At 35.6% G+C, this 12,576-nt stretch overlaps 1 protein-coding gene across 2 annotated transcripts; it reads right to left on the bottom strand.

The window, feature by feature from the left end:
* Positions 1 to 215: 215 nt before the first annotated feature.
* LOC112570490 (BTB/POZ domain-containing protein 9-like) lies at positions 216 to 10,800 on the bottom strand. 2 transcript variants are annotated; one of them, XM_025248923.1, is made up of 12 exons: positions 10,674 to 10,800; positions 9,024 to 9,341; positions 8,512 to 8,647; positions 8,020 to 8,250; positions 7,489 to 7,753; positions 6,061 to 6,280; positions 5,771 to 5,890; positions 5,320 to 5,429; positions 4,933 to 5,122; positions 4,530 to 4,637; positions 4,164 to 4,242; positions 216 to 4,044 (listed from the first exon to the last, which is right to left on the bottom strand). In XM_025248923.1, exons 2-12 carry the CDS (start codon positions 9,206 to 9,208, stop codon positions 3,589 to 3,591), a joined length of 2,100 nt encoding a protein of 699 aa, XP_025104708.1. In that variant the 5' UTR covers positions 9,209 to 9,341; positions 10,674 to 10,800; the 3' UTR covers positions 216 to 3,588. The 2 variants fall into 2 exon arrangements, with proteins under 2 accessions (XP_025104708.1, XP_025104709.1); XM_025248924.1 differs by having other exon boundaries at positions 10,678 to 10,701.
* Between the last annotated feature and the right edge of the window lie 1,776 nt (positions 10,801 to 12,576).

Raw genomic sequence — 12,576 nt, 5'->3', positions numbered from 1 at the left:
TATCAAAGATGTGTTTAGAATATATAAATAATTTTTTAATTGATGTTGGGAAATGCATGTTTGGACTTGATATATGTATCATCATGTGCATGCACACATGCAGATTGCTATTGGAAGCTTCTGGATGAGGCCCTTACAAAAAAGAAGTATTTCTGATTTAATTTCAGTATCAGCATTCATCCACTTAATTTGTACTTTAAAAAAAAAAGGCTATCTTTTTTATTCTCATTGAATTTTATTTTTACTATTTGAAACCATGGAATCAGTTTAACAAAAATGACACTTACTTTCCCCTCCAACTGAAGTCATATTTGAGATTCTCTAATGATATAAAAGTGATGGTGCATATGTATGCACACACAAAGGTATTTTCACACTATGCGGCTTGTAGTTCTCCTGCAAATGACTCTACAACTTCATCAGTAAAAATTACATGCCTTCAATGACATGTGACATCAAATCTCTATTGGAGGTTTTAGACATTCTGGATAAAATGTTTGTATTAATCTAAATCCATTTTTTTTTTTAATTAAGTGAAGGACGGAGAAACTGGATATAACAAGAATTTAAGTCAAGAATGTTTCTTACAATCAAGGTAAAAAATCACTCCAGCAAAGTAATGAGAGCAACTCCAGCAAAATATAAACAACATTTTTACAAGCAAATACTGTATCTGAAAGTTAAGCAAATAAAAACAGCTTTAAGAAGTTTTTCCTCCCTATCAAATGAACTTTTAGGAAAGCAAATGATTTTACAGTGAAGTAAGGATCAAGTAGGAACAGTGAAAGTAGTTGGAAAGAGTGCAAGGGACTCTGCAACAGAGTGTACACAAAATAGAAAGTAGTATAAAACAAAAATTAAATCAATTAAAACACTTAACAGCTGTCCTATTATTTTATCTGCAAAAACCATGATTTGAGAGAAAATGTTCATGCATCAAAACAAACTACAGTAAAAATGAGCAAAACAATAACACAATAACAATAAATTATCAACCAGGTCCCTACATACAAAATATTTTGATTAAATAGTGCTAATGCATTGAAATCTTGTGACAGCTTAGCACCATAATATCTTGTAAAAGCATGCAGCAGAAAAACAAATTCAGATACTGCAAACAAAAAGATTTTATCAACAACCAATGAAATTAAATAACCAGAGCAAAACATCAAAATGTTTCCTTCTTTCTGCATCAAAATTTAAATAAAAACTTTACCAGAAAACTATCTTCAAGCAAGTTTCTTCAAAATCATTTAACTAAAACTGGCATGCACACAACCATACTGCTAAACAAATGATGGAATCAAAGCACTACAAAGATGACAACATGCATAATTTAACTTCGTTAAGAAAACCTTTAGACTAGTTATTTAGATCTTGCTTACTGCTCAAGCAGCATGTGATCTATTAAGGCATTTTCAATATGAAACATTATCCCTCTCACAACACTTGCACATGATGCTAGTTTAACAAAAACTTCAAGATATTGTGGGAAACAGCCACAATTACTAACACATGACTGCCAATGATGAGATTGTCAAAAACAAGGCCTGTATGTGGGTAAAAGTGAAATATAGACAAGTAGAATCTCTTTTTGGCATAGTACTTGGACCCTGTCACCAGAGGTCTCTTCAAACCCCAAAAGCAAAGCATCTTGTGCTATGGCTACTCATCAGATGTCAAGCAAAGATTGATTAAAAAACAAGCAGTGTTAGCATAATTGTAATGAAGGCCTACCCTTCCTGGGCCACCTCCCTGCAATCTCTCCATTGCATGATGAAGGAAGCTGCTGTCAGGCTTGCTTCAGTCAGCAGCATAGGGCACAAGAGACATTTAATCATTGCAGAATGCAACTGATTAGATACACACCAAGAATCAGTCACAAAGAGAAGATCTATAATAATCTGCTCAATCATCATGGATTGCAGCCAGATACTGACAAGGGAAAAAGTGACTTGTTAACACTAGCTCTATCAACTAGAGCTGTCATGCAACTTTTAATTATCCAGAAATAACTCCAAAATCAGTCCAGGTGCTGTTAATACCATAACTAGTAAAACTTAAAAACTTCAGTAATGCTATGACTTGACCATAAACATAAATTATTATTCTTCTGAAACACAGAAATTCCATGTTCGTTGCTATTCTCTGTAGACAGAGGACATGGATGTATTTGCTAAATTAAGGGTAGGTGGCTTTTGCTTCCCACAATAGCTGTTTAATGCTGGCCAAAGTTAGACATAAATTATACATATTCGAAGAATACTACTTCAGTGATCAATAGTCAAAGAAACTTTTGAAATATGAGACACATCTAAAATGTAAAAGATTAATCACATCTCAACAACAAAAATATGGCAAAAACACTATAGTTATGAGCAGTCACCCTCATTAGAATCATCAAACATGTCTCAGTAATGCAGGCTCATACCTACCCACTTTAGGATATTTCCTGAGTGCTGCATTATATCTGCGAGGAGTCCCTCACACTTATACATTTTTACCAAGAACATTTACTATTCTTTTATGAGATTGAGATTCTTTTGCTTGTCTTCTTTACTACAAAAATCTTTTCTTGTATACTGCACTGCTTCTGCTCTAGAAAAAGGAGAATATGCACATACCCAAATGCATCATAAAACAATAAAATTGATTAAAAAACAAAAAATCAATCTTTTTTCCCCAACACTATCTTCAGTCTTTAATACAGTTAGCAATAAGAAGTTGCACTATCTCATGCATTAATTGTTTACCAAATAAACTAAGATCTCCTGAGACAAACGAAAATTAATGAAGTAAACATGATTCTCAAATTTTGCTTTTTTTATTTTTTTTTTAACAAAGTACTTTCATACACCTTTTTAAACATGCATACATTTAAGAGATCATAAAGCATCCCAACACTGACTGAAAAATAAGTGCAACCGAAAAAGTGATGCATAAAAAATAGTTTAAAAAACTGACTGAGAAAATTTCTACATTTTTTGTTTTATTTTTACACTAATATCACATCCATAAATTATTCAGTGAAGATAACTTTGATAAGAGATCATTTCACTCTTTATAAAATTTTATAAATGCTGTTGAACAACATGATACTTGTATCCTTAAGTTATAAATGGTAATAAACAGTTCTAAAACCTAATTTACGCTACTATGGTTGATGTGCTTTGGGATCTATTGCATCCATTGTCACAGTCATTTAAAATGATACGGAAATCATGCATATATATTATTGTGAAGGTGACTGCTTGCCTCAAATAAAGACGGATGATGTTAAAGCAGCATGAACACTATCAAAATGAAACTGTTGGAAAAGAAACTTTCCACCAAGGATAGACCAATCACAGTATGGACAGAGCATGTCTAGTGGCTCTTCAATATGATTTTTTTTTAAAATTCCCATAATGATATAGAAGTTTACATTGGTTCATCTGTTTCTAATTGCAAGATTCTTGTATGCATCCCTATTTTTATCTCTATTTCATGTCATCATACTAAAGCAGCAGCTGTCCAGAGCCAAGAGACAAATCCTTCAGCAGTACCCACAAATGCTACATCCTGAGGACAGTCACTCATCCCAAGTCCTCACTGCGTGTCTATGCGGTCTGCCTCTGGCACATCTTGTTGTGACTCTGGTCGTGCGTACATGTCCATATTCATCAAACGAGGTGACGGCAGCTCAAGGTTGTTGCTGCTGCTACTGGCATGACTGCTAGTACTGGAGTGGCGATGGTGCGTGTGAAGCAGTTCAGCCATCGCCCCTGCACCTCCAGCTGTTTGAGCCCCAGCACCCATCATTCCTAGCCCGTTTCCCCCTCCTGTGCAGCGCTGCAGGGACTGCTCCTCATGACAGAACATAGGAAGAGGGGTTCCCAAGCTGGCACGATCAGCTGCAGAAGTGGAGCGGTTGAGGCCGGGACTGTGGAGTGGTCCTGATGTAATGCTGCCGCTGACTCCAGAGCTGGATGCGCTGGACACACTCTGCAGGAGGTTTCCTGTTGAGCTGTCTGCTGGACACTCAAAATGTACACAATGGAATACCTGGAGACACAATACAGACACTACAGAAAACAACCTATAAATATCAAAATAAGGTTATAACTGTATACATTCTCAATTTTTTTAATATTAAAACAGCTAATAAAAATAACACTCATAACCTCATTTGCAGTGTTGTGTGTTCCAACAATCCTGATAAATATTACTGGTCTTGGTTCAAATGTCAGTGTTTGCCAGGATCTGCAAGTTAAAAAAAAAAGGAAACTCAAAATCTGACTTGAAATGCAGTGTTTGGAGACTGTTCAAAACTGTAAAGAAAAGGAGAAGACAGTGACAAGAAAATTCACTCACGCAGGATATCAAGCCCTGAAGTTCATTTAGTGTTATAAACATTCCACAAAAATTACACAGAAACAAAAATAGTTTAATTGGCACCTTATAGCCGCTCTAATAAAAATAAAACACTTATCAAATTATATAAAAAAATTAGCACCACTCCAACAAGACTGGCAAGCAAACTGACATACTTGCAAGCTTCTTTACTACGGTCTGCAACACGATGCCACTTTTGTTGGTCGGTGGACACTTCCACAAAGTAACTGTAGCTGCGGTCATCACAGTCCCATAAGAGCAGTCTGTACAAAAAGTGATGTTTTTACCTCAAACCTAAGCTTAAATGACACAGCTGTTCTTACTGTACTGTTAATACTGTGTACGAATGAGCTAATGATCTTGCAGCTGCATAGAATCTGGAGCCCAAAGATGTTATAAAAGCAAGTATCAAAATCTGCAATCTTTTCACAAAGAAGAACTATAAATACAAGATTGTTCCTTCTCTAATAAGAATGTTTTACTATTTCAAAAAAAATTTAACTTGAAGAAAAAAGCACAGAGTACAAGTACACAGTTAACAATAGTTTGAGTACCCACCTCATGCTGGAAACCATGTATGGCTGTGCAAGCTGTACAGCAATGGCACCACTACCCAGCTGATGGCATGTGTACCCTGAGTCCCAGTCATAATGGCGAGTTTCCCCATTTATCAGTGCATTGCGACTGCGACTCACTCCTTCTGTCACACAGGCACTGTGCTTGATTGAGGCCACATTTGTAGATGGTACTTTAGAGAAGGAAACGATTGAAGAAAATGCCTTCAATATGCCTTGTATTGAGTATTATTTAACAATCAAAAAAAGGAGGGTAATTAAACAAAAGCTAAAAGCTAACATCCGTGAAAGTTAAAATCTGATCAATTGATATCTATTAAACAGGTTTATTAAGCTGCTTTTGGTACAAGAACTTATATAATGCACATACCAATGAGACCCTGATCAAGCTGGAAAGGTTTATTTGTGTAAAATGCCTCCAAAGACACCAGATGGAATACACGGTTTACTGTATTATGTGTGCCCACTACTCTGATATATCTGAAAAAAATAAAATGCTTTAAAAAGTTTCAAATGACATGGAGAAAGTTCATCTGTCAGAAAGCATACGATAAAATATTATTTACAAATGTGAGTGGCTACACAACAGAACAAAGAAAGATTATACTGGATGCACACAAATCAACGAAAAGAGATTGCAAATTTCCAAATATATGTGCCCTCCACCACCCATGCACATAAACACACAAGTCCATGCACACACACGAGCAAGAAACCAAGCCCCTCACCTCTATCCAAACCCATCCCAACACCCCCAAAAAGTGAGATTATTTGTCTAAGGAGAAAACCATGTGTCATGAAAAGATAATTGTTCAAACTACCTGACAACTCTAGGAGGAAAATGAAGCTTCTGCCATGATCGACAAAGATATATTGTGTGATCAATAATTCGATCATAATCTTTGTCATCCATTGACACCTCAATATAATAAGAGTACGACCTGAAAAAAATAGAACGGAAAAAAACCGAATCAATAATAAACGGAATAATTACATAAGACACATTCTCGGTGTGAGAGATAAGCATGATCAATTTAAAGCTTTCAAAATTACACAAGCCAAAATTTTACCGCTATTTGTTTCTTTAAATTTAGTTAAATATAAGGCTCACCGCATATCTTTGTCCCACAAAAGCAATTTGATAGTATTTATGATGTATGGGTGGCCTAGCTTGACTGCTATACCCTGGCCATTGTTATCATCAATAGGGTGACGAGTGAAGCCTCGATCAAGGTCATAGTTCTGAATATCTCCATCCAAGAGAGCTGCTTTCATCTCTCCTCTGATGACTTGAGCTCCATGCCGAGTAGTGGCAATGTTTTCTTCAGGTACTAGTCCACAACAAACAGAATTTATTAGTATAGTTCTATCCGATTATCTGTTATAACAGAGCGAAAAAAACAAAATGTAGAATGAAAAGACATCCTAAAGACCATTTCTCACAAAAGACTAAAATTTCATTCATTTTGTAGAAATTCTCCTTTATTAACAGAATAGCACTTACTGTTTATGCAAGGATAGTTAAATTTTCATACTTAACTCTTTTATTCCTGTCTTAAATAAATATTTTTTATGACATTTATTCAACAAATGTGAGTAGTTTTGCTATCTTGTACAAATTAATGTAATCTTCTGCAAAACTTTTTAACTTTTTATTTATTAATTTTTGATGTGGTGGCAAAGGCTATTTCACACCATTCTAGTATTATCTGACCTCGGGTTATGTAAAGCTATGCCATGTTTGATACTTAAGGAAGCAGTAGGCTCAAAGGTTATATAAAACTGTTCAGTCTGCAATAGTTTCAAAATATTCAATGATGTATTCCACTTGTACATCATTTTTAACTATTCATTTATATATCACTAATTTCATGATGGAAACGAGACATTTCGGCTCTATGCTCCACTTGGGGTAAACAGGACCAAGAAGATGAATAATACAAATGTAAAATCTGCTGTAATGTGTTACAAGGAGGAGGTCAATTAACTGCATAGTATGCATCCTTTAGAAGGATTTATTTTAAAGGACAGTGCTAAAGGACATGCATTCTTGCTGTTACAGAGCATTTGGAGAGGAGTGGGGATGAACAGGGCATGGAACTGTATACTGTAAATGAACTGCCTTTAATCAGGTGATAGAGATTGTTTTGTTTTTTTAGCATTGGTTAAAATTAGGCCAGGGCATTGTAACTGAATTTGCAAATCCACCCACTATAGAACATCAATTTCTGGCCGAAGGTAAGACAAATCTGTTCCAAAATATTTCGTTCATAGACACACACACACACACACAAAAACATACAAATCTAACTGTACTAACAGTACTACAGGTGTGACACTTATCAGTCAAAATTTCAATTTATTTTCCTGCTAGAAAATGTCTTAGTCATTTCAACTCTTATACACACCCCTGTAAAACACAAGATCTTACTCTATAAGAAGTATAGATAATCTCTCTTGTAAAGACAATATTCTATCAAGTTCTGATTGATTCTTGCAATGGTGTATTCCACACAGATATGTATAGTAAATTACTTACATAGAAAGCCTCTATACTTCAGGTCCATGTCTCTGCTTTCAAGCTGGAGCTTGATAGCATCCAGAATGGCATCCGATGAAACCAATCCAGTGTTTCGGACATCATTCAACAAGTCTTCCATAGACATTAGAGGAAGACGTACAACATCCAAAATGGGTGTGGGGTCTATTCCTTGATTTGCTTTTGCCCATTCACAAACAGCCCGGAAAATGTCTATTTCTGCTGCACAAAATGAATCTCTTGCCAGCAAGTCACGGACAGAATTCTGAAACAAAGAAGAAATGAAATCATGAAAAAAGGATGATGAAAAACAAGCTGCAGCAAATTGCCATGTCTGTTATGTACATTTATTTATAGCTTTCTTTAAAAGACTTGTGGCACCTGACATAGAATCAGTAAGGCTACATGAATGATGACGTAAACAAAGTGCCAAAGCCAAGATCAGAGATAAGATATGGAGCTGATCTAATACTTAGTAGAAACCCCCAACTATATTTAGTCATGCAAAATAAAAACACTACAGCTACTCACCAAAGAAAGTGACAAAAAAGGTTCAAAAGTAAGGATTTCACTGGCATGTCTGTCCATGAAGTCTTTGCAGAAATTACAGAGCGAAGTCAGGGAGTACATGTTAGCTAAATCATAGATACAGCACACATTCTGCAAGCGAAGAATTGCTTTCAGGTAGTCAGAGATGGCTGTCTCCAACTCAACAAAGACAAATCTGTGTGAAAGGCCCAGTATGTCCAGAAGATTCTCTTCCTGTAAATAATCAAGAAAGTCGGACATAAACAACAGACATCGCTAATGTCACACCATGTTGCACTGCTACCAAGCTATTTTTAATGTGGATGATCTACAGATGGTTTCACTAGCATGTTTTGTCATTTGTTAAACAATAACTGTGTACAATACGTAACAAAGAAACCCACAAACATGCACATCGTTTACAAGTCCTACTAAACTACAAGACTCAATAAATCATTCTGTAAAATGAACAGATTTTCAGAGCAAAGATAATACCTTCATTTCTAGCAAATTCATGCGTCCTGTGTACATGTATTTTAGAAGGGCACCAAAGGCTTGGGCAGGTGTATCAGGCAGTTCTACTTCAGTTGTTCCTGGCTGAGACTCTTTCATTCCTCCATAAAGCAGTGCTCTATAAAAGTCAACAGAAAACAACACTCATTTTCATCGCATAAAAATAAATAAAAGGTGAAAGTCAACTTAACTTGAAACTGTTCTCCTCACCCGATCCCCTCCATTAAGGAAGCTATAATGTGGTAATGTTTTAACACAAATTAAGCAAAACACAAGATGACGTGAATTGCTGGGGACTAAAGAGGTGTGGACAGGAATTGGTATTGTTATGTATCTAGCTTTTTATCTGTGCTTTATGAAATGCTGTGCCCTGAATAGCCTTCCTTCCTCCACCTCCTGCCTTAATTGAAAAAAAAGGGAAATGTGGAGAGTAAATAAACCCAAGAAAACATAGAATATATTTTTCTGTTTAATGCTTGTAAATATGGCCTCACCTGAAATATTCAGATCTTGCAGCAAGAATCACTTTGTGGCTCTTGAAACATGTGTTCTCCACAATCAATGTAATGTCTGCATAGTCTTCACTTTCTACCAGCTCCCCAAAGTCATCAGACAGTGAGCTAATATGGTCTACAATGCCAACTTGAGCTGGTGAGCGCAGATGGTGATGGTCACACATCTTTATTTTGTTATTGCCTGTTTGGATCCAGTCTTTACCTAAATAATCTTTCACGTTTTAAATAATCTTTTATACCCCTTCACCTTTCAATACAGCCTCTAGATGTTTGTATAAGAGTATCCTCACTCAGTATCTGAAAAATGAAATAGTCTGATGATTGTCTATGAAAATTTTATGCGATAATTAGAAAGCAGAAAATTATTTTAGGAAAAAAGAATGAAAAATAAAATTTTTTATCCTGCAGCATACCTCAATTTTATCATCATTCATTCATCACATGAAATTAAAAACCCTGCCAAAATAAATACTGACATTTCACATTCATTAGAAAAACAGCTCCAACCAATTAAAACCTCAACAACTTTAATAACTGTTGTTTTAAGGATGTACACAAAAGACTGAACATTTCTGCTATATTTTAATTCTATCTTCTGGTCAAGCACAATACTCTGGTTGGCACTCAGTATTTTTAGGCGTTAGGGGCACAGGACCCATTAAATGTCAAAAAACTGCAAATAACTCTAAGCTATCCCTTAACTCTTGATGTTGTTGACCATATTACAATACAAAAAAAGTTAATACATATTATGTATGATACACAGTATACTGCAACTGCATTTTTCATAAATTTAAAATTATGCCATCTGCTATTTCTTTTTTAGCAAGTTACAAAACTTCAAACAAAAATCTCATTTAATGATGGCAAACCCATGCATAGTCAAAGCTGTGAATGTGAAATTCCCAAATACTAAGGGATGACAAAATGTGGTTTTTTTTCTGTGCAGAAATAATAACCAAAGTTTTTACAACAATTGTAATTAAAACACTGAATGTGTGCAATTATTTGCATGCTGAAGTGGCAACAAAATGGTGCAAAATATGACCCTGAAACTCTTTCAGTTGCTTCTTAGACTCTAGTATTTCTCAAAATTATTCCAAATTCAACACTACTATTATGAATACTATTACGATGACCAAACACTTCTTAAAATATGTGCTGCACTACAGTCTTACCACTGGCAACTGATTCTGCTAGCGCATCTCTATTCCTCAAGAACATTTACCTCGCTTTTTCCAAGAAACCCAACATTTGTTTATATTGTTGCGGTTGATTAGTTCTACTTTTCTGATTCAGTCTAATCTCATTGAGATTATCAGTTACGCTTTCGGAAGCAGCTACATCTCGGCAATATCAAATTTCAAATCTAATTTTTATTTGAGAGATGCTGTAATTAATAGCAACGCCTTGATCATTAATTACTATCATCCGGACGATAAATTGTAACAAAAAATAATATCTGAACTGAAGACTCTTTCAAAATGCCTCATCCTAGCAAAGACAAAATGTCTTGGACGCTCTTGAAAAAGTGCTAACTTTATATGCAAATACATTTTTAAAACACGAAAGAAAAAAAAAGTGAGAAATATTCTTATTTATAAAAATGGAAGCAGCAGACAACTTTACCGACTCAATCTAGACGCCATGTTGTTGCGGTGCTGCCGATGACCCCCTCACATAATTTAAAATGACATTTTCCTTCAGAATATCAAATAACAAAATGGCAAGTATCTTAATAAAACTGAACAAAATGAAAAAGTTTTTAATTTTTATTTTGGATGATTCATTTCTGGCTAAAGAGTTGGCTGCAGCTCATCCGGGGAACAATGGTTGCATATTGTTGGATGCAGTCGTGGATTTGACTCAGCCGTGTTGCACCCAAATCTTCAACCTGGTTTTTCGGTGTTGCCCTAAGAAAAAGACTTTCGGATCTGTCAAAGTCTCCCCACCCCGAATCTCTATCTCTCTCTAAATATATCTATCCACCAGCTACCTAGTATATTTCTTTTTAGCATTTCCTACCTACCCTCTCTCTCTCACACACACACACTTTGGGAGAGGAATTATGTAAAGAGGCTATAATTATATATATACTTATAAGCGGTAAGTTTTTACCCGGTTGTCATATACACAACCTCGGCAAATGTGGATGCATTTTTTTCAACGGTGTGAACAACTAAAGAAAGCTGTGTTAGTGATCTTTGCAGAGCGGTGACGATGGATATATAAAATAGTTTCTAAAACTGTTATTAGAGAAGAAAAAAATTATTACTTTTTTTTTAATCGCACCTTTGCCATTTAGATACGTTGGAAGCCATGCAAATATTAAAACATGTGCTGATGAAACCGATAATCTGGCTTAAACAGTTTTGTCTGATTTAAAAAAAAATTAATTTTTAAAACTTATCATATAAAGTTAAATGTGTTTTTATCTAAAAAGATTAATTAAGGGCTTTAAAGTGTGTAAAATAAGAAATACAGTGATACCTCGGTTCTCGAACATAATTCGTTCCGGGAGGACGGTCGAGAACCAAATTGTTCGAGAACCGAAGCAATGAAACCCAAAGGAAATAATGGAAACTGGATTAATTCGTTCCAAGCCCCAGAAAATGCCTATTTACTGGCCTAATTTGTATATAATATGTAGAAAAACATGAGTCTCAACAAGAAATAAGAAATAAAAGTGTATTTATTAAAACAAAAACAAAAAAAAAAAAAAAAAAAAATGAACAGTACAGTACAGTAAATTGTGTTTCATTTACTGTACCTGTACCAAACTTTATGGCAGGAGGGAATGAATGTGGAGGGAGGAGGGAAGGGGGATGGTTATTGTCACTGATGACGCAAGCAAGGCGCGCTGGGCCGAATGAACGCCATTCGGCTCATCTCGGACGTTCGGATGTTCGAGTTCCAAATATTTGTTCGAATTCCAAGACAAAATTTTCTCGAATTTCCTGGTCGAATACCGATTTGGTCGAAAGTCAAGGCGTTCGAAAACCGAGGTATCACTGTATGTTGTTCAAGTGGTCCCTGGGCCAGCCTGTTACCCTACCCGAGGTAGCGGCTACCCGCAGGTATTCTCACTCTGCAATATCCGGCACTAAGCGGGGTTAGCACCACCTACAAGGGGTTGGCCTACGTATAGGCTGGGACCAAACCTTTTCAGTGGATAATTGATGGCCCTGTCATACCTGATGGGTATGAGGCCCTGTCATGTACATAGATCATGTGGCAAGAATGAGATAACTGATGAGTCGTGGCCCTGCTACGTAGATATAGATCATGTGGTAAGAATGATATCATGTTTGATCAGATGAAAGAGAGGCCAATAGAATTTTCGGACCTTACATTCTAGAAAAAAGCAATTCTAGGTAAACCGTTGATTTGCATTGTGTTATATTTTACACATATTTTAAAAGGAGGTATGTTTAACGATTACTCAAAATAATTACATTAAAAGACGAAATATACATGATTAAATTTAATTTCATCGATCTCCCTAACCACCTTTAAGACAAACTGTAAAAGG

Source organism: Pomacea canaliculata, linkage group LG8 (assembly GCF_003073045.1).
Source record: "Pomacea canaliculata isolate SZHN2017 linkage group LG8, ASM307304v1, whole genome shotgun sequence".
Classification (NCBI taxonomy): domain Eukaryota; kingdom Metazoa; phylum Mollusca; class Gastropoda; order Architaenioglossa; family Ampullariidae; genus Pomacea; species Pomacea canaliculata.
This window is presented reverse-complemented; position numbering and strand designations above follow the sequence as displayed.

Excerpts from the sequence above, each read along its gene's own strand:
- LOC112570490 (XM_025248923.1), bottom strand. The coding sequence starts at position 9,208 with ATGTGTGACCATCACCATCTGCGCTCACCAGCTCAAGTTGGCATTGTA. Across the intron at positions 5,891-6,060 it reads TTGTGGGACAAAGATATGCG|GTCGTACTCTTATTATATTG; the intron begins GTGAGCCTTATA and ends TATTTTTTTCAG. Across the intron at positions 5,123-5,319 it reads GCTTGATCAGGGTCTCATTG|TACCATCTACAAATGTGGCC; the intron begins GTATGTGCATTA and ends CCTTCTCTAAAG.